The sequence below is a fragment of the Euphorbia lathyris genome, chromosome 10 (assembly GCF_963576675.1).
Source record: "Euphorbia lathyris chromosome 10, ddEupLath1.1, whole genome shotgun sequence".
Lineage (NCBI taxonomy): Eukaryota > Viridiplantae > Streptophyta > Magnoliopsida > Malpighiales > Euphorbiaceae > Euphorbia > Euphorbia lathyris.
Window position 1 is genome coordinate 18,332,675 of NC_088919.1, and position 23,381 is coordinate 18,356,055.

At 32.7% G+C, this 23,381-nt stretch overlaps 1 protein-coding gene across 3 annotated transcripts; it reads right to left on the reverse strand.

Moving 5' to 3' along the window:
* Positions 1-11,721: 11,721 nt before the first annotated feature.
* On the reverse strand, positions 11,722-23,048 carry LOC136209045 (protein PLASTID TRANSCRIPTIONALLY ACTIVE 12, chloroplastic). 3 transcript variants are annotated; one of them, XM_066000395.1, is made up of 11 exons: positions 22,908-23,048; positions 22,731-22,796; positions 22,567-22,607; positions 20,245-20,901; positions 19,372-19,484; positions 17,660-17,919; positions 17,280-17,401; positions 16,378-16,446; positions 12,499-12,552; positions 12,234-12,377; positions 11,722-12,006 (listed from the first exon to the last, which is right to left on the reverse strand). In XM_066000395.1, exons 2-11 carry the CDS (start codon positions 22,762-22,764, stop codon positions 11,908-11,910), a joined length of 1,593 nt encoding a protein of 530 aa, XP_065856467.1. In that variant the 5' UTR covers positions 22,765-22,796; positions 22,908-23,048; the 3' UTR covers positions 11,722-11,907. The 3 variants fall into 3 exon arrangements, with proteins under 3 accessions (XP_065856467.1, XP_065856466.1, XP_065856465.1); XM_066000394.1 differs by having other exon boundaries at positions 22,567-22,637; XM_066000393.1 differs by having other exon boundaries at positions 22,567-22,640.
* Between the last annotated feature and the right edge of the window lie 333 nt (positions 23,049-23,381).

Genomic DNA, 23,381 nt, shown 5'->3' on the forward strand with positions numbered 1-23,381 from the left:
AATGATTTAATGAGGCTTTATGTTGAAGGTATTTAGTGAGGGGGGCAGGAATTGTTAGATTATGTTTTGGGTGACAAAATATTGTCCAAAAAAACCATAACTAATTTGTGCTAATTGTGATGTTTGCTTTGCTGACTAAATCTAATCATTTCTTTATCATCATCTTAGGATCCTTTTGTCTCCCTTTATTTCTTTTCTTTTCACCCCTAACAATTATTTAATTATTTAATTGATTTTGTTCTTCTTATATATGCCCAATTTAAGAGATAAGGTAAAATACTTAATCCAATTTGCAATTTTACTTATCTTTTCTTAATTTAAGGTAAGAAATCTGAGCATGATTAGGCAATTTTGGACCCTCAAATGTGTTCTTTGCTTTATTGTATCTTTGACCATACAAGAATGTCCCATTCCATTGTTGTTTCATCACTAAAGAAGATGGTACCACCATGCATCGTTAAATGCATCATTTTATAGTTGTTTTAAAATGGACACTCAATTTCAATTTGTTTTAATAAAATTTTGTTGAAATAAAGTCACTCTAACGATTTCAAAAGTAAAAAGACATCGAAAATATAGTGTGACTTATACGTCAATAGTAATCAACTCCCATCATTACCGAAATGATATGTGGCTGTCACCTAGCTGACTCAAACGACATGTGGCTCCCACCTAGCTGACACATGTCATTTTGGTCAGCTAGGTGGTAGCCATATATTATCTAGGTGATAGTCACATATTGTTTCGATCAATGGTGAAAATTGATTATTGTTAATCTGGCAGCCACGTCACATTTTCGACGTCTTTTTACTCTTGAAATTGTTGAAGTGATGTTATTGAAATAAAATTCAAAACTGAATGATTTGGTTGACGCAAATTGAAATTGAGTTAATTATAAAAAAAAATCAGTGACTGACCTTGCATCATCCATCCTTAATTAGTTTCCTAGATAATATTTATTTGTTTTTTTTGTTTTTTTCCTTAGAGAAAATAAAGTAGTATTAGATTTAATTAAAAGAGGTAATAATAGAAGTATGCAGATATATTAATAGAAATATTTGAAGTCCAAGCAAGAATCTATGCATAATGAAAAGGGTCCACATAACATAAGAAATGAATTCAGGTATGGTTGAGTTAATATATATTAAAATGGAGAAGAATAGAAAAATAATTAGAGAATAAATAAAAAAATAATATAAACCACTTTTAAGATCTTGTAAAGTAATAAGATAGATAGTGTAGGCCACACTAGAATAAATTAAGGAAAGAGATGGGAAGAAGAGGCCCCCTCCCCCCTGCTTACTTCAATTATGCATCTGCTCTGGAAGCCACTACCCCCAAAAAGTATCATTTCTAATTAAATTAAAACTAAAACAATAACTACTTTTCCAGTTTGTCATCGTATTACCGTTAAAGAATATACGAGTCAATTTTTCGATCACAAAATACTTATGATTTAATTAATTTATAAAGTCAGACTTTATATATTAAAATTAAAAAGCGATAATAATAATTTTTTCCGGAATGTTTGAGTTTTGCAAATTGCATAAATTATAAATTCCTATGTTGTAAATTTATAAATTATGAGTAGGGCTAGCAATAGGGCGGGAAAAAACAAAAACCGTGGGGATCCGAACCAATGAGACTAGGGAAAAATCGAAATTTTTAGGTGTGGGGTGTCACGAGGCCAAGTTGGAGCTAGGCCAAAGCCCCATGTGGCGTGAGATTTCCCTGAGTATCGGCTAGCAAACTCCTACCGAAGAGATCTATCCCCTTTAAGCCCCAAGCATTTCATCAATTCGTCCGTTGGTATTCCGTCTCGATGGGTCTCCATGTGATTAAACCTCGCATTAGAAAGGACCCGCATTATGGGCTAACTCCCGACTAGGGTTGTCAAAATGGATAAATGGATTGACTCAATTCATTTAATATATGAATTGATACAACTCGATTCATTTAATAAATGAGTTGGATGACCCATTTAATAAATGGGTGGATATGACACAACTCATTTATTAAACAAGTTATACGAATTGACTCATTTAACCCAATTAATTAAATCTAAGCAACTTTTGATTTAAATGCAATAAAAATTAAAAATCAATATATTTAATTCATTTAACCCGATTAACTAAATATAATTAAAATCTAGATAAAAAAAAAGTAAAAACGGAGTGAATAAAGATGTAACCAATGACATAAGGGATGGTTCATGTTTTGTATTTTTCGTGTTATTCACGTTTTTTTATTTTTCGTGTTTATCATGTTTTTGTATTTTTTCGCGTTTTCGAGGTTTCATGTTTTTTTTTGTTTTTCGTTTTTCGTTTTTTCACATTTTTGTGTTTTTCTCACGTTTTTTATTTTTTGTATTTTGTCACTTTTTCTTGTTATTCACTCTTTTCATTTTTTTAAAATTAACCCTTAAATACATTAAGTTTCTAAGTAATTTTCAGCTTTTTATTTTTTTAGTTTTTTTCCATTTTTCTCGATTTTCCGTTTTTTCATAATTTATCATTTTTTCACAAATTATTAAATGAGTTAATTGAGTCAACTCAATTAACTCATGACCCAACCCATTTATTATATGAGTTAGGTGGGTCGACTCGTTTATGACTCAACACATAAATGGGTCAACCCTAATTCGTTTAATTACGAGTTAAATGAGTCGTTAAATGAGTTATGATCCATTTTGACACCTCTACTCCCGACCCCAAAGTGTCCGTAGGGGTTCCACCCCACGGAGACATCCGTCTCCATTCCTAAAGGTCGGATGTGTGACTCTCCTAGTCCCTAGTGGACTAAGGTGGATCGCTTAGATCAGTACCGACTGTTGTCTCAGGGATTGGCTGAGATCCAACGTCATGGCAACCTTGTGCCCTTATAGTGTTTTTTACGCCAACTTGAAGCTCACAACCAATGGATATTGATATGTCTCATTCACCACTCACGGCCAATCCTGCCCAATCTTTCTCAAAGTCTTGTCACTGCTCTCGCCAATACTTGGTCCGACGCTTAGGATGGCCTTGCCTATGTCTGGGATCGAGTTTGCCTGTGGACAAACTCTCTCCCCCCATGACACGGGACTGAGGGCAGGCGAAATTTTAGCCCCGAAGATTAAATTTAGGCGGAGGTGGATGTTACTATCGTTGAACCGTGGGATTCCCGCACTGTCCCGAAAAACCGCCTGTAAAAATAACCGAAAAATCCCTAAAAAGTAAAATAATATATACTTTAATTAGAAATTATTATTTTAATTAAAAATAAAAAAATCTTAATAAATTTCTTAAAGAAACAATTGGTTTAAATTATATTATATATATAGGTTATCCTTAAATTAAATTAAGGAAGATATAAAAAAAGATAGTAATTTTGTTTGTCTGCATGGGATTCTTCTAAGACCTTTGTTAATGACTTTCAAAGGTATCAAATATCAATAGTAAAAAGGTTTACCTAAAATTATGAGAATGATTAAAGTCTTTTGGAAACATTAAACATCTACTTATTAGGAAATTAATTTTTTTTCTTCTTTTATATCTTAAGCTTTTGTTAAAGAGGGGAATCATTCTAGGAATGACAAAATTCCATAATTTCACACATCCTAAGGGCCAAAAACAAATAGTAAATAGAATCTCACAAAATTTATTCCAGTGATTCTAATTTTGATGGATAGAGCTTATAATCTTTTATTTCGCAAACCAAACCTCTAATTATTTATTTTTAATCACATTAAATCTCGGTTGTAAATCTCTAATAATAAAAAGCATTATGCATATTATCAGATTATAAAATTGTACTTTTTACGGTTTAAAATAGAGTTTTTATAAAAAAGGATTGAGGATGCTTTTTACCTAGTAATTTTAAACAAAAATAAATAATCTCTAATTATATGAGTTGATAGGTTTGCATATCTAAAATGGAAATTAGGGAATTCATGAGATGAAAAAAAGATTGTTTCTATAGTACATAAGATTGATGGAAAAAAAGAATAGAAAGAAAAGGAAGGATTACTAAAATGCTAATCCAGCCCATATCTACACAGTTTTAGACCCAAATAAGGTAATTTTACTTTACTAGGCCCTATTCTAACACTAATAACACTATTTATAAATATTTTTAATAAAATATTTCTGATAAGTTTTAAATTAAATATTATCCACTAATATTTTTAAATTTAATATTTATTTTTAATATCTATTACACCATTTGATATTTTTAGCATTTATAATATTTATTTATAATATTTTCTTGAATTTAAAAAATTCAAAATTTAAATTTTATTAAAAAAATTATATGCTACAATAAAAGAGATAAATTGTCCAAATTTGGAGTCAAATTTTGGCTTTTCCTTTCTCATATTCTATCCGAAATTAGCTTAAGATTAATAGATGTGTGACCAAATCCAATCGCATCAAAGTTTTAATCTACTCATTGCCCAACACAATGAAAAATTGACAAGCTCGAGTTTGGACTTAATATTCTGTTCATTCGTGAGCTGCTTATAAGCAAATAGTTTATTTATTTACGAGCATAAAAACCTCATTAATTAATTATATTCATTTGAAATTTATTTAACAAACTACATAGTTTTAAAACCTACAAAACTAAAGTTTCAAATATAACTACATAGTAATACGATTACTGTAAATCTATTCATGAACATATAACTGATCCTTCTCACAAGCTTTCGACCTAAGTTTCGACATGTCCAAGCTCGATCGCTTATAACTCGAGCGAAACATGGTCGAACTTTTAACAAGTCAAACGCAAAGCCGTCCATGGGTTGATCAACTCATTTACAGTCCTATGCATTAACCATAGATTCTCCCTGTTTTTCATGAATTCCAGTTCTAATTGTATAAATACTTTTGGTTATTTACACAGTCGTTCATGAGACTTGGCTATTAATCACCTCAAAGAAGCTAAAAGAATTAATTGTTGTGAATATGACCGCAGTAAATAAGTTAACCAATTTCAGACTTCAATTATTAACAAAATAAACCTAATTAAATGAGACTTTTTTTTGTTTAACTATAATCTTTTTTAACTTTTAAAATAAAAAAAAGATAAAATAATTAATTAATTGGAAGGAAGATGAGTGAGCGTCTTCTGTAATTATTATTTTTAAACTGCTAGTTTTTTTTAACTTTAAAGAGAATACCACTTAATTATGATTAACTAAAATCTCAGCCTTAAATTCGGGAGGTTATTTGAACATATGAGTTCTGGGAGGAGGTTGAAGAACGAGGGTGAAGAGAGAGGGGATATGAGTTCTGGGAGAGGAGGTTGAAGAACGAGGGTGAAGAGAGAGGGGACAGTTTCAACATTTGATTTTTGAAGAGACAGAATTAACCTTTGACATTTTGACTAAAAATTGATACATCAACAATTTTTAACAATTTTGACCCTATTTGCTAACAGATTAAAATTCAAGATACCATTTTACCAATTTTTAAACTACAAGGACTATGTTTGCAAATCAATCAAACCATACGCAATGCACTTATATTAAACAAATGAAGATTACATTAAAGAGAAACGAAAACCCTCAACCCACTCCACCCCATGTGATTCGAACCCATGACCTCTAGGATCATAGGTAAACTCTCAACCAACAGGCTAAGAGCTTCACCACCAATCGATCAAAGTTATCTTTATTTTCTTATATTTAACAAAATGAGGATAGCCCGCATTCTTAAATTCTTTATTATATTTTTTTATTATATTTAACCATTTAATTCTTTTTTATACGTTAATAGTTATTAAAAAAACTGAAAAATTATGGAAATGACATTATTAAAAAAAACCGACAAGTTATATAATATCTTGTGGGCCATTTATAACTTTAGATACAAATAAGGATTAACCCAACCGTACCCACCCATACTAGAAAATGAAAAATACCCAAATAATTAAAATTAAACAACTCTTTATTCTCTTACATAACATTATTCATACACTCAAAGATGAAGAGACAAATCAAGATCACGATCACACTGTGGTGGTGGAGAAGCATTCTTCTCTTTTGCTTCCTTCGACATTGTTTTTTCTTTTTTATGAGCAGTCTGATGCCCACCTAACGCTTGATATTTGTTGAATTTCTTGTTACAGTACTTACATGTGAAAAGTTTCGCATTGTCGTTACTTCCCTCGTTACATCCCAATAAATCAAGCACCACGACTTTAGAACCCTCACCTTCCATTTTTTTTTTGTTATGTTTTTTTGTATGTTAATTGCATAATTTTTCTTTCATTATATATAGGAAAAACATAGGTTTAATTTTGGTAAAAAAAATAAAATAAATTCTATGTATTAATTATATTTAAAATTTGCATATCTATAGTATTTTATTTTTATTTTTTTAGTAAAAAAATCTTATTTTCAAAAGAATAAAATCCTTTTGAGATATCAATATTAACAAAAAAAAAAAAAAAGTTAACTTTTTAAATTTGTCAGAAATATCTGTTAATATAAAACAAATTAATTTTTTTCCTTTTTTCTTTTTTTAGGTAAGAAAATCCTCTTAACAAAGTAATAAACTCAGATATAGTAACAAAAAAGTAAATTTCAAATCTTAATTGGTAAGTTGAGTTGGCATGAAGTTTGGCTGCTAGTACAATAGGTTAAATTGATAAAAAAAATGGATAGGTTTAGGAACCGAAAGAGATATTAAACTATGGAATCGTATTCTCTCCTGTTGAACCAAAACAGGAGAGGATCGGTTACTAAAATCTCAGTCCTTGCTTCAATTTAAGGGCTAAGATTTTAATTAATCATAATTAAGTGGTTTTTTTTTAAAGTTAAAAAAAAAACTAGTAGTTTAAATTTTTTTAAATGAAGACCTTCACTCATCTTTCTTCCAATTAATTAATTTTTTATTTTAAAAGTTAAAAAGATTAAATAGTTAAACAAAAGATGTTTCACTCATCTCACTTAATTAGGTTTGTTTTGATCACTTGAACCATTTCGGTGCTCCAAAGATCCATGTGAAAGTAACTACTTTCAGGAACAAAAAACAATTTAGAGATGACTTCTAATTCTTAACGTGAACTTGAAATTTCGTTATTTCAAGCCAGTTTGCATTTTCATTACCATAAGATTGAGAATTGTGATCCCAAACTCTTCTTCAAGACTCTGAATACAATTCTTGATCACCATTCCTTCAATTGCTGGTTGAAATTCAATCTCCAACTGCCAATCAGAGAGCAATGACTTAGAACATCCTCTGATTGAATGCAGATTTATTCCAGTGTTTTTTTTATGGACAAGGGAAACCTATAATATATAGGAATATACTAGAGATTTGCTAAAACTCAGGTTAATATCAGCAATCCACTCCTGAGATTGTGATACAGATTTTTGTACCATTCTGTTTATATGGAACCTTGGATATTATTCATAATGCATTTTCTCCATAAAATCCCTTATATTTTTCATCCTAATTATATATATTATATTCTTATAAATCTCATCATCCCTGTAAATTCGAAGTTGAGTTTTTACAGCTTTGAACAAACCAAATCACTCTGAACTTTTGAGCATTTTACTATGTCAATTTCTGGATAACGGAAACCTATAATCAAATTACAACTTAATTCTAACTAATTGTATCAACTAATATAACGATTCATCTTCCATGTTATGCAGTTAAAGCCACAAATATAGTAAAGCATCAGTATGTACTAAACAACAAGAACAAGAGTAAGATATTGCCAAAATTACAAGATTGGGATGATGGCGGTTCACAAATTAAAAATTGGAAATGAGTAGAGTTTCCAAATTACTAAAAGGCATGCATTTACCATACACTTCATTGTGCATGGAATTACCAAACCAAATGAATTACTATAAACTATTATCTCACAAGTGCCGAGTAAATTTCTAGTAAAAACACAAAGATTTCAATTTCCATATTAACAATGAAAAGGGTTAAATAAATTATACTCAATATCTAAAATATGAATGAAAACTAAAATTATCAAGGTCTAATAAATTGTAGTCAATATCTAAAATATGAATCAAAACCAAAATAATCACTTGAAGCAATATCCATGGAAAACAAATAAACTAAAGCAACATTCTTCAACAAAATCAACCACTTGAATCTCCATCTCATCATTATGCACTTCCTCTTCAACCTCCTTTATGTTTCTTCTTCCGCATATAAACAAAGGGAAAAGAACAAATCACATATTAGCAAAAAGCTCAAATAAAGCAATTAAACAATTCAATTCAAGTTACAAGCCTAAGCTCTTACCTTGGATCTCATGCTCATTTACTTTTTTCTTTGCACATTTGAAATTCATTCCTATAACAAAAAAATTAACAGTTAGCTTAACGAATATGGATACTTGTAAAATTATCACAATGTTAGAATACTTACTTTATTAAAATTAGTCATATGATTAATGTTTTGCGTCATGGATGTGAAAGACATATTTGATTCAATACCATTATAGTTATATTGCATGTTCTATAGAAAATATCACAAATTTATGAGCAAATATAGTATATATTTAAACAAATAAAATTTTGGAAATTTTACATGTACTTGTTGCATTGTTTGCATTGAAAATAGCAATGTTGTAGATGAAAGGATATTCTCAGAAGACATGATAGGAGTAAAAAAACCTCTATAAAATAATATAATTAATAATTAGTTAAATTATTTCATCAATAATAATAATTAGTTAACTACATAAGGCCAAGCATTATAAAATAATTCATTTATGTTTCTAGTCAATACTTTCACCTGTGAGGGTATAACCGATCTTTGGGAAATTTCTATTAGTTGAGTTAGAACATCCTCCATTTCCATAGCTTTTTGTTTATCTAAAATTTTAGAAAAAAATAAAAATAAAATTATATGCTATAATGAAAGGGATAAATTGTCCAAATTTTTGAGTCAAATTTTGGTTTTTTCCTTCTTATATTCTATCCGAAATTAGCTTAAGATTACATTAATAGAGATGTAACCAAACCGAGTCGCACCGAAGTGTTATCATGCTCATGCGATACAATGGAAAATTAGCGAGCTCGAATTTGAGCCAATATTTTGTTCATTCGTGAGTTGCTTGCGAGCAAATCGTTTATTTATTCACGGGCAACTCTTTAATCTTGTTCAAAAACTTTACTCATGAACAACTCATTAATTATGTTCATTAATTATATTCATTTAAAATTTATATAACATACTATATAGTTTTAAAACCTACAAAACTAAAGTAACCGCATAGTTTTACACTTTATAGAAATACTATTACTACGAGTCTGAGTCTGTTCATGAACATTATAATCAAGCTCGTAACATGTCTAAATTCCCCATATCAAACACCAAGGCTGGCACCTTAAATTGAAAATCACCTACTGAAATTGGCAACTCTGTACACATTTCCTCAATACACACCTTATGGTCATCCCCCAACTTGATTCTCAATCCTGCAATTCTAATAATTGGAAGGCCCAAAGCCTTAGCTAATTTCTTAGATAAGAAATTATGAGTGGCTCCACTATCCACCAGGATAGTGATTGGAATTTCTGAAATTTTGCCCTGAAACTTCAGAGTTTTTAAGCGATGTGTGGATTCCGTAGCAAGCCCATTAAATTCCAATATTTGACATGGTGGGTATGTACTTTCGTGATTCTTTGAGCATTTTGTCAATTAGTATTTACTTTAGAGATCCAAACCATAGGAAAAAGTGAAATCAACACTGAAATTGTCCTGTAAAATAAATATAAACTATCCTGTAAAAAATTACAAAAGGCTTGAGAACATTTAAAATAAATTTTAGGTTTTTATTGGATTCATTATTTTTTTCCAGGGATATAATTGTTTTTAACGATAGTTGTCTAATTCCTCAAGCAATTAGAAGAATATAATAAATTCAGTCTAGAAAGCCTGCAAGTTTCACCGTAATTAGAGTGAACTACTTACAATAATTAACAACAATGAGTCATGAGAATTTTTAGCCTAATACACGTTTATAATCAAAATTGAATACATAATTTGATTACATCTCAAATAAAGCCATATGATTCAACCAACCAAGGTTCTCAAATCAAATAATAACATGACATTTTCATTGTGTTCGTGTTCATTTCATGTTTATGTCTGATTTTGTTTGAAGGTTATTATATGAAGATTATGTTTTAGAAATAAGTTTCCCAATGTCCATTTTGTACATTGTGCCCTTGACTGTGTCCGTGCAATATAACCTAATATTTAGTCTATAACCAGACAGTTCAAAAATATTTAATCAACAAAAAAAAAAAAAGAATATATCAGACCCCAAATGTTTAAAAATTCAAAAGATAATCTCAAACCCAACAACTAAGACCAATTATCTTATCATATATTCTAAAATTAAGCTATAAAATTAACTAAATCAATTCATTACTTTGAAACCCAAAATTTCAGCTAATGAAGTTCAATCAATAATTAAAGTTCAATAAATTTTGAAAAGTAATCGGAAAAATCTTCAATACAAACATGCATATTGATATCAATCCACGATCCTTTCTAGCTTGCTCAACAACAATACATACATTGTCTGCATAAGCATAAAACACATAAAAAAAATGTGAAATTGGAAAAATTAGAAGGGATAGAAGATTGGCTTACCAAACTCCATCGAAAGACAGAATTCAATGACCATAGTCGAACCGTCCGAGTATGATCGGTCAAGCTCGTTTCACGACCTAATCTTCTCCCATCCACCATTCACCATTCTCGTCACCGAGAATATGAAAATGCACAAACTCATCCAAACTTCAAAGCAACTCAAACAAATTTCTACAGACAGAATATTCTGATTGAGGGGGGGCGCAATAGAGAGAAATGGATTGATATCGGTAAGCAATTCAGTGATGATTGAGATTAAGGAAGCGGGAAAGAAGGAATCGCTGAGAGAAGAAATCGGTGAGAGAACTTTTGAACCAAGAATTGAGTAGATAAAAGAGGAAGGAATATGCATTGGGAAACTGTTACAGAGTGTAAGCGGTTTTAGGAAGGAAAAGTGAAAGAAGCATGGGTAGTTTGAAAATGTGGGTAGTTTTTTTTTTTTGGAACAGTTACCACTATCGCCATGCAAAGCTAAGAAGAAAAGTAATTGTAAAGAAGAAGAATTAAAATATTTTAAGAAATGGACACATTAGCTATAGGTTTTTTCCTTCTTATATTCTATCCAAAATTAGCCTAAGGTTACATTAATAGAGATGTAACCAAACCGAGTTGCGCCGAAGTGTTATCATGCTTATGTCTGATACAATGGAAAATTAACGAGCTCGAGTCAATATTTTGTTCATTCGTGAGTTGCTTGCAAGCAAATCGTTTATTTATTCAAAAGCAACTCCTTAATCTTGTTCAAAAACTTTACTCATGAACAACTCATTAATCATATTTATTTAATTTTATTTAACATACTATATAGTTTTAAAACCTACAAAACTAAAATTTCACATATAACTACGTAGTTTTACACTTTATAGAAATACTATTACTATGAGTCCGAATCTGTTCATAAACATTATAATCAAGCTCGTCCATAACATATAACTGAACCTTCTTGCGAGCTTTCGAGCTAAATTTCGACATGCCTAAGCTCCGATCGCTTATAACTCGAGCCAAACATGGTCGAACTTTTATCAAGCTAAACACTAAACCGCTGATCAACTCATTTACAGTCCTATGCATTAACCATAGATTCTCCCTTCTTTTTCATGAATTCCAGTCTTAATTCCTATCATATATTATATTATATCGTTTTAGGAAACAGTAAGTCATTCCTTGTAAGAGTTTTCTCATAAAGAATCAATCCTTTCACTGATATTACGGTTTTTATGACTAAAATTGACAAAAACACAGGCCTTTTATGGCCTAGCCATCTTATTGGGGATAGTTTAATACACAATCATTCTTCTTCTCCAAAGTCCATAAGGAAATCAGTTAAGTTCTCTGAATCTTCTACTGCCTCTTCAAGAGACATGCGCCCATCTTTTTTAGGCTTTGCCTGCAGATTCAATCAAAAAAATGTTATGTAAATGCTTCAAAGGATATGTTTCAGAACAAGGAGATGGAGACTGATAATGCTTAAACACTAATAATCTCACAATTTAACACAACAAGTCCATCCATGTAGATTAAGCTGAAGAACAGTAATCCAAACGTTTGAAATTCATGCATGTGTTCCTGTCTAATTCTCACCAACACAGTCAGAGTTACTAGAAAATGCTGTACCTTTGATTTGCGAAGTTGAGGTGTAGCCTTTAAAACGCTCCAATTGCGTGTAATTTTCTCATCCGCCTCTTCTTCCTCAACCTCTTCATCTTCTTCTTCTTCTTCTACTACTTCTACTTCAACATCGCTATCATCTACTTCATCCTATTGCATGTGTCAACAGACAAATGCCAAAATATAAAAAGATAAGTCATAAAACTATTGCACAGTAGAGACATTTATAGATAGTTCAAGTAAGATAATCATATAAAATCAGGAAACTCACATCATTTTCACCAATGTCAACAGCTTGGGCCATAGCTTCATCCATATCCGTCAGCTAATTGAAAATAGCATCAAGAATTTAAATGATAAGTACAAAAGTAAGAAACGCCATGTTCAAATATTCACTTCCACAAAAAATGTCTACTTCAAAACAATTCCAACTTTCAAGTATAAAAGATGAGCAGAGCACAACTTGGACAACTAGCACAACGCAAGTGTTTAGCTGGAACAGCAGACATAATTAGATTTAAATGAAATCCTCTGAATGAAATTCTTAATAGAGAAAATTAAAACAAGGAAATCCTATTTGAAGTGGGAAAGAAAATTCCAACACCAGATTTGAATAAATTTACAGATGACATTGCACCATTCCCCTCTACTCTACTGCACTTGTGCTTGGCAGTTCCCACCGCCTGTCCACGGTTGAGGCTTGGGATTTGATGGCAGGTTGGAAAAAAACTGTGTTTCAACGAGTAAAAGTTGATGTAATCTTCATATAAGGTGGGATCAATCCATTTCAGCTCTTCTTCAGAAATCAAAATGCTGTTACTTGCTTTCTATACCTATAGCCACTTTACCAAATGTCTCCTATATAGCTTGCCTAGTCCAAACCAAACTTCCATGACATCAGCTGTACGATCCATAAACAGGATGACTTGAAGAAAGGCTCAAGTACATTTGACATGTCCTCGTGGATGTACTTAGTTCATATAAGGGCAAAACCATTCAAATAACGCATCTTCTGTTTTCAAGCAAGGTTGTCCAACATTCTACATAAACCATGTTTAGAGCTAAGAAAGCTGGGCAAGCACAAGGACTCTTACTCGCACACACGAAACCCTTCTCAAATGACTCTTTGACCTGTTGTTCTATCTTACTTGAGACATTTCACATGCAGGAATTGGCGAAGTTGCTCCAGGTATCGAATCAATAGCATGTTGAAATCAATAATTCTTAGATTTGAAGGGAGATTAAGATGATTTTCAAACTTCCTCATTCTCCAGTATTTACTAAAACATACAAAATACTCATCTCACAGTTTCAGCTTCAAACTTTTCAACACTCATATATTTATGTATTTTGCTGGTTGTAGAACTCTTTAAGTTGTCATTTATTTGCATCTTCCTAAAGCTAAAAAGGATACAAGCCTATTATAATCTCGTAAAAGTATCGCTTTCTTGTGATCCATATTGTGGTCAAATAACCAAGGTCTTTCAACAAGAATGACCAGCATCCATTGACACATCACAAAAAGCTTCATCCTCTAAGTTACCTACTATACTGACTTCCGCTAAACACTGAAAAGTTACTGGTAATATATTCCTTTCTTTAGCTGCCCACTTTGTACAGCTCATGATGTTTCATTTTAGGAAGCTTAATTGTTTACAGACTCCCTTGATGTGATATTTCCATAATACCTCCATCAATAACATCACACCCCTTCCCTCCACAAATAATATGTGTTCAAGGAATACTATGTCTTCTCCATTCTTCCTCTTCATCCTTGATCATGGCTGTCACCACCTTTAGTATAATCAACAATTCACCTTGAATAAGAGTAACATCAAATTCCTCTATATCCTTATAATATATGGAACGATATATTTTCCTTTTCTCCTTTCAACATTGTTTACAACTCTATTGATTTTATTATTTGCAGCAACCCCTTTTGCGATATGTTGGCATGCTGGACCCCCAAAATCCAACTTCTCAATTATTTTGCCAATTGGTGTGGACTTCGGATATATGCATATTAGCATCATAATATAACACTTGCTTTTTGGCTGGGAAAACATACTGATGGGCATCCTCACCAACAATATGTATACAAACTACTCCGATCTAGTCTCTAATAGATTGATTATAATATGAGATAGAAAAGTGATTTGTTAGCTTCTTTTTGACAAACCAACTTGAATTGATAAATTATGCAATTCCATAGTATAAGTAACAAGCAAACTTGCTTCTGAAGCTTACTTTTCATGTGCTCCTAAGTCCTTATTTTAAGCTTGCCTTGGCGCGAACGTTGCTCTTCGACTCCATTCCACCATTACAGAAAGTACTATTCTACCTCGTGCTGGTTGAGTCGTTGATCCACCTTCATGAATGGTTTCACACCTCAATATACTCTTAAATCTCATGGTCTCCTTTAATCTCGAACCATTTGTAATTGCCTTCTGGAATCTCAACTCCTCAATCACTCTTCTCATTTTAGCCAACTCAGTTTGTTGGGTTTTCATCTACTTCAAACTCTCCCAGTACCGACCACTATGCTGCCAGTTGAGCAACATAAGAGCTTAGGGCAATAGATAGAACTCAATAGTTAGCAAAAAAGGAGAGCGATTGGGGTTGGGCACAACAAAGATAATTAGGTTTTATCGGAACGAATTCTTGATAGAGAAAAATAAGACAATACTTGAGCTAGTTGATGTCCAATTTATACTATTAAGATCCCTATTCCAGATAGGATCCTCCTAAATAAAGTAAGGAAACTTGAAAACTATTTCCTAATAGAAATTCTAAATAATTAACAAAAAAATTAAAGAAAACTAGCAAACCTATTTTAAGAACAAGTAAAGCTCTGGGACCAGATTTGAATGAATTACATATTCCCCCTTCAACATATCTCATCATATGAATGCATCTAATAAGTAAGAAACTTCACTGTCATTTAGTATGGTGGGACTCTGTCCCTAATTTTTGTGTAATCTTTGTGTCAGATGACATTTTAGGCCACCCTCAGTATAGGTTTATTTATTCTCCTGTTTTCAGGTTGCTTGTATAACTTTTTATTTTCTTGTTTTCTTTATTTTGGGCCCAGTTTGGTTTTGTCCTTTCCGGCCTCCATAAAAAAAAAAAAAAAAAAGGGCGGCCGGTCGCACTACGCGTCCCCGCTGAGCGAGGGTCCGGGGAGGGGTCGCACCACAAGGGTGTACTGGGGGCAAGCAACAGCAACAGGAATAAGGGACAGGAATTTCACTAATAAAAAATAAATAAATAAATAAAAAGTAAGAAATTTCACTGATTCCATTCTAATTACAAAAGCAACAGGAATTTCTAACTCCAACGTCTTAAAGTCCAATTTGTGCAACAAGTACCCCTCGAAATATAACCATGAGTTAAAAAAAAAATCACATTTAAAATGGAGCAAGACAATATTCCACATTTATATTTTGAAGCTTTACAGATGCATATATATTTCCTCCACAAATAAACCAAATCTGATGTTAGAAAAGTAAATTAAAAATTGATTGCATTTATTTCCTTGTATTTCCAGCTTGAAGCACATCAGAATTGCAGTCCCTAGTTTGTCTAACAAAGAAATGCAAAAAAATAGACAAAAAAAAAAGAACACCAAGTGCAATCCAGTTAGGCAAATATCTGGTGCACCATGAACAATTAATACTACATATTGAACTTGTATATACAGTTCCAAAATGTATGGCTCAGGTAGAAGAAGAAATAAAGGCCATGTAGGGATAATGGTTAAAATATCCCTCTTACAGGGAAAGATAATCATAATTTTAACACACCTAACTCATTTCATCTATCTTAATCTAAAAATCCTTAAGCTAACTTACATGAGAAAGGACATACAAAAGTCGTTATATCCCCAAACTATATCAGAAACAGTAATTAAAGCAGTCTATCAGGAAAAGTTTAGGTCATGGTCACGTGTATAATGTGAAGATTTGCTAAAATAAACAATAAGGTAACGTTCAGGCAGACAAGAGACACAATTTGAATGGGGGAAACAGGTACATGGTAGAGCAAGAAGAGATCTCTTGCAACATAACTAGTAACTACAAAATCATGCATGAACAAGAACAGAAAGATATTTCTTCAACTAATTGGGAGTGTTTCCTTTTCCATGATTTACCTCAAGTTGTTCTGTCTTCTCTTTTGCCAGAATTTTTTCAAACTCTTCCCTCGGTGTAATTTTGCCATGCTGAAACAAAGCAATGGGAAGTAAGTCAACACAAATTGAAGAATAACAATAATGGCTTGATGCACCTAAAAGCAAATCATTTTACTCTGATATATTAATGATATGATTTCAAATAGGTAAGAGAAAAAATTAAAACATTTTGAGGATACTTGAAAATAAACTACAAGGCCAGGATCAACAGAAGGAAGGGACTTGATGCTTTGGAGAATTGAAATGAAAACAAGCCTAAAAAAATAAAAATGTAAACTTTAACGAATGGAACTTGCAAGTAAATCCTCTTCCACACTTGACCCAAGTGATACCTATCGAACTTGAGAATATATTGTAAACATGACCTTAACATTGTTGAGGCCAGGTTAATTAACCGTTATCCGATTCTCAGGCACTAATGAGAAACCAAAATTCAACCAGATTTCAGAACACTGCTTATGATTGGCATAAATTGAATTGGACAATTCATGAGGTGATCCTACTTGAACTGAGTAATCACCCACAAATGCAACCAGATAAAGATAGGGCAATATCCAAATATGTGACAACTGCAAGAGCATACACATCAGCTGAGAAAATTTGTTCAATCAGTTTCCAGCACTCTCAGCTGGCAAGATAGTTTTGTTGTCAGTCTGCTAACTTCATTGACTTCTGAAGATCATCTAACTAAAGCAACATCCTTGAGCTTCATAGTTTGATCTCTCAAAATTGATATACTTTCATGATGATTCAAAATTTTAGGCACGACAAGGAAACCTTTGGCAGTCAATGACAACCTGCTTAACTATAAACCTTATTCTATAAGGTGATAGAAGAAGTAAAGATTTGAAGCAGAGAATCACCTCTTTCAAGAAAGCCAGCATATTGGGTGTCGGTTCATGAAAATCAGGACCCCTGTAATCCATTATTGCATCTGGATCTTGGATGTAGTTTATTGTTGGGTAAACTGGATCTCCACCCCAAACTGCAAGGGTGAACTAAATTGTCACATTCAAAAGGGCATAAAGAAGCACCATTAGATTTTCATAACTATAACACACAAATTTAAAAAAAAAATTACATATATGGGGAGATAAATATGAAATAGTAACAAGATTGCCAGAGTAAATATTTGGATAGTAGATGGTAATAATATTTTGTAATCAAATTTGGGACCATAAAATGAAGTTATATGGCATAGCAGATAAAGATGCACCAACATAAATCAGCTTGAAGAATGTACTTTGCTTTATCAGATCCTCCCGCATTCGCATGGCTAAAGGATCTCTACGAATACGAATATCTGTCCCCATCATTATGCGATATTCTCGATCTGTTTGATGGCAGAACATTTCAATTAGTTGGGTATTTTCATCTTCACCGGTCTCCTCAAAATGCTTCTGAATAGCTTCTGGTGTGCTATCTCTCTTCCAATCTTTTACCCATTCGGAGTAATATGCAATAGGACCCGTACTTTCCAGTCTATCGTGTTCTGCTTTAAGTCTACATAAAGAAGCAATGACGCAATCCATGAGATAGATATATCCGAAAAATATTTGTATTGGCATGCCGCAGACGAGTTTTTCTAACTGTCTAGTAGAAAAGCAACCAATGGAAATAATAGTAAGGAATATCAAGAAAATTTGAAAACTAGAAACTAAAATGATTGTAATAAGGCATTATCTATGGCCATCTACGGTGCTGTAGCCTTAGCTACATTGTAAACTTATGGCCATAAGAAATTACAGCAGACCTAGATTTCACTCAGTCTCAATGCTATCTGTGCATAAACTAAGGCAACACCACAGGAATTGCAGTTAAGAGTCACTAAGCAAGCCTCACAATAGTTTTGGACTATTGGTTGGTTCTATAGGAAATTGGCAGATGACACCATATTTGTAAATTGGTTATTTTAGAAGAACTGGCAAAGCTTTGTTATCTCAGTTGGTAGTTGATAACTCATAAGTTTTTGAAATCATTACCATAAGAGAAAATTAGCATACTGTTCTTTTTGTCATCTTCTAATCCTGTGATATATCGCTTAGTAGCAAATATCATTCTCTTTCTATATAAGCCCTACCCCTTTTTCTATTTCCACCTCTTCTCCATCTACATACTCCATCATACTAGGAAGTCTTCAAAGTTTATTGACTCCCCTTCTCTCTCATTTCACAGTCCTTGTTTATACATTTTTCCACTCCAAATTTTTGGGAGGCTGCACAAGGGCCCTATCTCACTATTCTGTTAGAAAACCAAGAAACAAAAGGCCTTAAGGTTATGTACTATGCATTTCTTAAACTTTGCACAACAGAAAATGCTTCGTAATGAGAATTGCAAATCCATTGTGTAAAAGAATTTGAAAGCTTGAAAAGTTGCTTCAAAAAGTTCAATGCTTGTATCTGGAAGTGACTATAGTTGAGAAATTTGGACACAAGCAAGCTGAAAAACATCCCAATTATTGTAATTTACAACCCATATATTTTGTGGTTAGAAGACTTCAATATTTAATGGCAGAAAGCCCATAAATGAAGTATGTGACGTAGGCATCCCTCAAAGATTGTCCTGTATTCTTTCCCATCTTCCTCACAAGTATCCTCTTTTCGACAGCTTCTTATCACCTGTTTAAACATTTGGTTAAAGGTGCTTTTACACTTTCTATTGGGTTACATTACTGGTTTTCAACATGCATAAAACCCTTCCATGCTTATTATTTGTTTTCTTATTCAAGTTGATGCCAATTCGACCTTCTCAAACACCCTGTAAGATGAAATTGACCAAATATGTCTCTTGTTTGCTAACGCCACAATCACATCATTAGTTTTACTTGCAATTATTTACATATATCTGGACTAAATCTATTATTACGTGAGACAGAGATACCTTGCACAGATGTCACAAATTACTACATTATGCATATATGAGTGTGTGCATGTGTAGTTAAGGATCAATATTTACCTTTCTTCTTTAAAAAGATGTTTTCTAGCTCTGTAAAGAGAACACTCTGTTAATGTTGGAGTCTCACCATAAAGTTTCACTTGTCCAGTTTCAGCCATTGCTTTGAGAAAAACCTTCAAACACCAAAATACACTTCAGCAAGGAGAAGGCTTGCATATTTAAAATACTAGCAGGATACAAATTCATATTTCCATTTGTCAATAGTCATCTAATTACAATCTATCATACAGCCATGTAAATTGAGTTCCAAGAAAACAGCACACACACACACACACAAAAAAAACATTCAATTTCTAAAAGGTGATGAATATCAAGCCAAAAATTATATACATGTGAATAGTGATTATTCAAAATTTCACTCCATGAATATTCATAATTTCAAACAAATTTTAAGTCAGATTTCAAACATCATTCAATCTTTCCAACATTTATCCTATGAATACTTCATGTCACCAAAATTTGACTTCTGAGAACCAACATGCACAATTATGCAAGGAAACTTCCCCAAACACTCACTTCTCACACCCCAACAGACACCACCACTTGCAAAATAAACGAGATTGGGTTATCAACCTCAACAACAATCTCAGGACCCGCATTTAAGGAGAAAGTATAAAAGGAATAAAGAAGAGAAATGGCTTATGGAACGAAGGATGTCGATTAATGACAAGAGACGTTGCAGCAAAGAATGACTTATTTTCCAAAGTCCACAACATCTTCACATCCAGAATGAATATAATGCATGTAATAAAAATGTCAAGGCTTCAATCTGAGTAGCACAGGATGCATTGTTTTCATAGAAGAGTCAAATATTGCTAGCAGGGAGTACATTGATAAAAGCAATCAACATCCTTCAGATATAAACATACTAACAGTTTCCACATCAGGTTTCCTCCTTTGCCATCTAGACCATTGTTCCTTTTCTGGCTTTCTCCAGTTCCACCATAATTCTTCACTTGTAAGTGTCCCCTCTACTGGTTTCTTCACTTTTGGATCAATAAATGAATGAGGGCGTCCCAGTTTCTTGTCTAAGTCGAATCCAGACTCTGGTTCTTCCTCGGGTTCTGGCTGATAAACAACAAAATCAGATGAGGAATCTTTGACGTCTTCAATTGTCTCCTCAATACTCTCAGATGCCTCCAGAGTTCCTGTGTTCGCTATAGATGTTTCAGGAGCAGTGGCTGATGTTCTATACTTCTTTCTCCTACTTCCAGGCTTCTCACCATAAGATGGAGATCCAGTTGATGTGCCTCTTGGTTCAGGAGCCCTGGCAGCTCTAACTCGATCAACAGTGCCTTCTGGCCAGTACTCCTGTTCTGGAATACTAGCGCGAGCACCTGATGCAGGTTCAAGTTGCCCAGACGTGGAGTCCATGTAGCTATGGTAGGGATATCGTTCAACAGATACATGTTCAATCTTATCATCCTTCTTTTCACACTTTATACAGGGAAGTGATTGAGGCTTTAGAGGGCCTCTAGAGCTGAACCTAACTTGCAATATTCCAGCTGAAAATGAACCTATAAAAGATGTCTGCAAGGTCGTGAAAAAGATTTACAAATAGAGCCAGAAAAGTATATACCAAATCAGAGGGGAAAGAAAAAAAAAATTATGTGATGGTAACATGGGAAGACATTCAGACTCCCACTCCAATTAATAAACAAATTCTAGGCCAATAGACCACAAGTATATATAAGATAATCATTGAAACAATAATAACATTGCATAAATGGTCTATGACGATAGACCGATTCCAACACTGATTGCAATAGAAATTATTTGGTAGGGCATGTTGTTAGAGATAATATATAAAAGTTATCTCGGATCTTCACTATCAGATTAAGCTTTTGGATAAATTATTCCTTGACATGCTATCAGACTCTAAGAAGTTCAGGATTCAAATTCTGACAGCAATATTTATTGTTGAATTTCAACACATGGTAGAGCGGGCCTATGTTGTACACACTTCAAACCCAAAAGGCATTTATGTGAGGGGTTATCTCTGAGAAAATAATAAAATCTATTTTTGGCCTTACCTATTATATTAAGCTTTTCGGTTAATTGGTTCAGTGGCATGTTATCATAGTCTCTTAGATCATGTAATTGAGAGTTCAAATCCTAGCAACTCCATTTATTAATGAAAAACTCCATACTGTGAGGTGGACCTGTGTTGTACACGCTTCAAGTCTAAGAGTCATTCATTTGCTTGCGGGGATGTGTTAGAGATAATATATAAAACTATTCTTGGACCTTATCTACTGCTTAAACTTTTAGATCAATTGATACACATGTATCCATTTGTTGGTTCAAAATTTTATCGTAGATAGTGTCCCCAAATTAATTAAACAAAAAGAAACTTTTAACATATGCAAAGTTTGCTGCAGATTCTTCACAGAAATATGAAGCGAAGTGATAGCAGCCTGCTGCCTGCAGCCTTTCTGGCTCGATTCTGTTTTAAAAGAACATGACCAATTACTACTTAGCAGCATAAAAACAATAATTTTGTTCCTTCAAAAATGTTTTTGCCAGGGCCATTCCATCATCTCGTCCAATTACCAAAATAATTCTAAGCCAGGAAGGAAGGAAAAGAAAAAGAAAAAAAATAGACATTCTATAGTTCTCATCTTCCTGTGATGAGCTTATGCATGTCCCTTTTGTTTTGATGATAATGAGGAAGAAGGAGACAGACACAACGTGTGCAAGATTTTTGGCTAGCAGATAAGCCAGGCCCAATATGTGATTTTGAGAGTAAAAACAAGAGGCAAAAAGAATTAGATATATGCTTTACATATCTAAACGAGTTTTACAGTTCCTCTCTGTCACCAAAATGTGAACAAGCAGTAAGAAAAGCAAGTTCCTTTCTACAAATTTCAAGATTCCAAGTAAGTTTCTATAGCTCAATGAAAACCACATCTAGGTCTTCAACTTGAGAAACTACTGCACTAGAAAACAATGCCCCTTGCACAATATTATTCTCTGCTAAAACATCCTTCCTAGTCCAAGCAAGCTACTGTCTGACAGATTTAATCAATGCCACATTCTTAAAATTTAGACTGCTGGCCACAAGGGCATGTCTATTAATTGTTCGCTAGCAATTTAGCGATTGCAAGGAACCCTGAAAAATCTGCACCAACCCCCACCCAATAAAACAAAGACGATTACAGTAAAAAAGAAAGAGAGAAAGAAATAGAAGCAAACCTGCAGATAAGTGAAACCTGGCTTCCTAGAAATGAAGTTATCTGCATAAATTGGAAGCCTTAATCCTCTATCTGCTAAGCAATAGAAAAACTGATAAGGAGATAAAGTTTTCATTCTCATACAACACAACCATCAAACAAATAAGGAGATGAAACAGAACACACCTTGATACAGCCAAGTTCCTGAAAGAGATGCCATTTTTCAGTCAATAATATTATTTATTCTAGTTTCTGGCAAAAAGCGAACAATTGTTAGGTGGGCAATGAATTATGTAATGGAAATTGAACCTGTTAATGTAGAATCCAAGAGAAAAGAATATAAAAGATCAATAAAACCGATACCAGAATAAGGTATCGAGTAGAATTTGAGAGGGAAAACGAAGAACAAACATGAGGTTTAAAAGTCTGGATTTTGGGTTTGAGGGTTTAAGCTTAGGGACATGATGACAACTGATTTTGAAAATGGATAAGGGTAGGATACGAAGTTTTTAAGAACAAAAAATCCTAATCATTCTACCTTTTTATTTCTTTTATATAGTTTTTTTAATCTCCCACTTACTCATGTATTTATTTTCATTAAGTTTAAAATTTTATTTTACATATTGTTGTTGTTATTTATTATCTTTTCATTTATAACTTTTTTTATTTTAATAAAAGTAAAAATTGTAGATCTTATACGTAGATATTAGATCTACGTGATTATAAAAGAAACAATTCAGATCCGAAGATTTAGAAAAGTTTAAATGCTGAAGATGGGATTACATGTGTTTTTCTGTAAATTTAGAGTCTGAGTAAGTATATATTTTGTTTTATCTA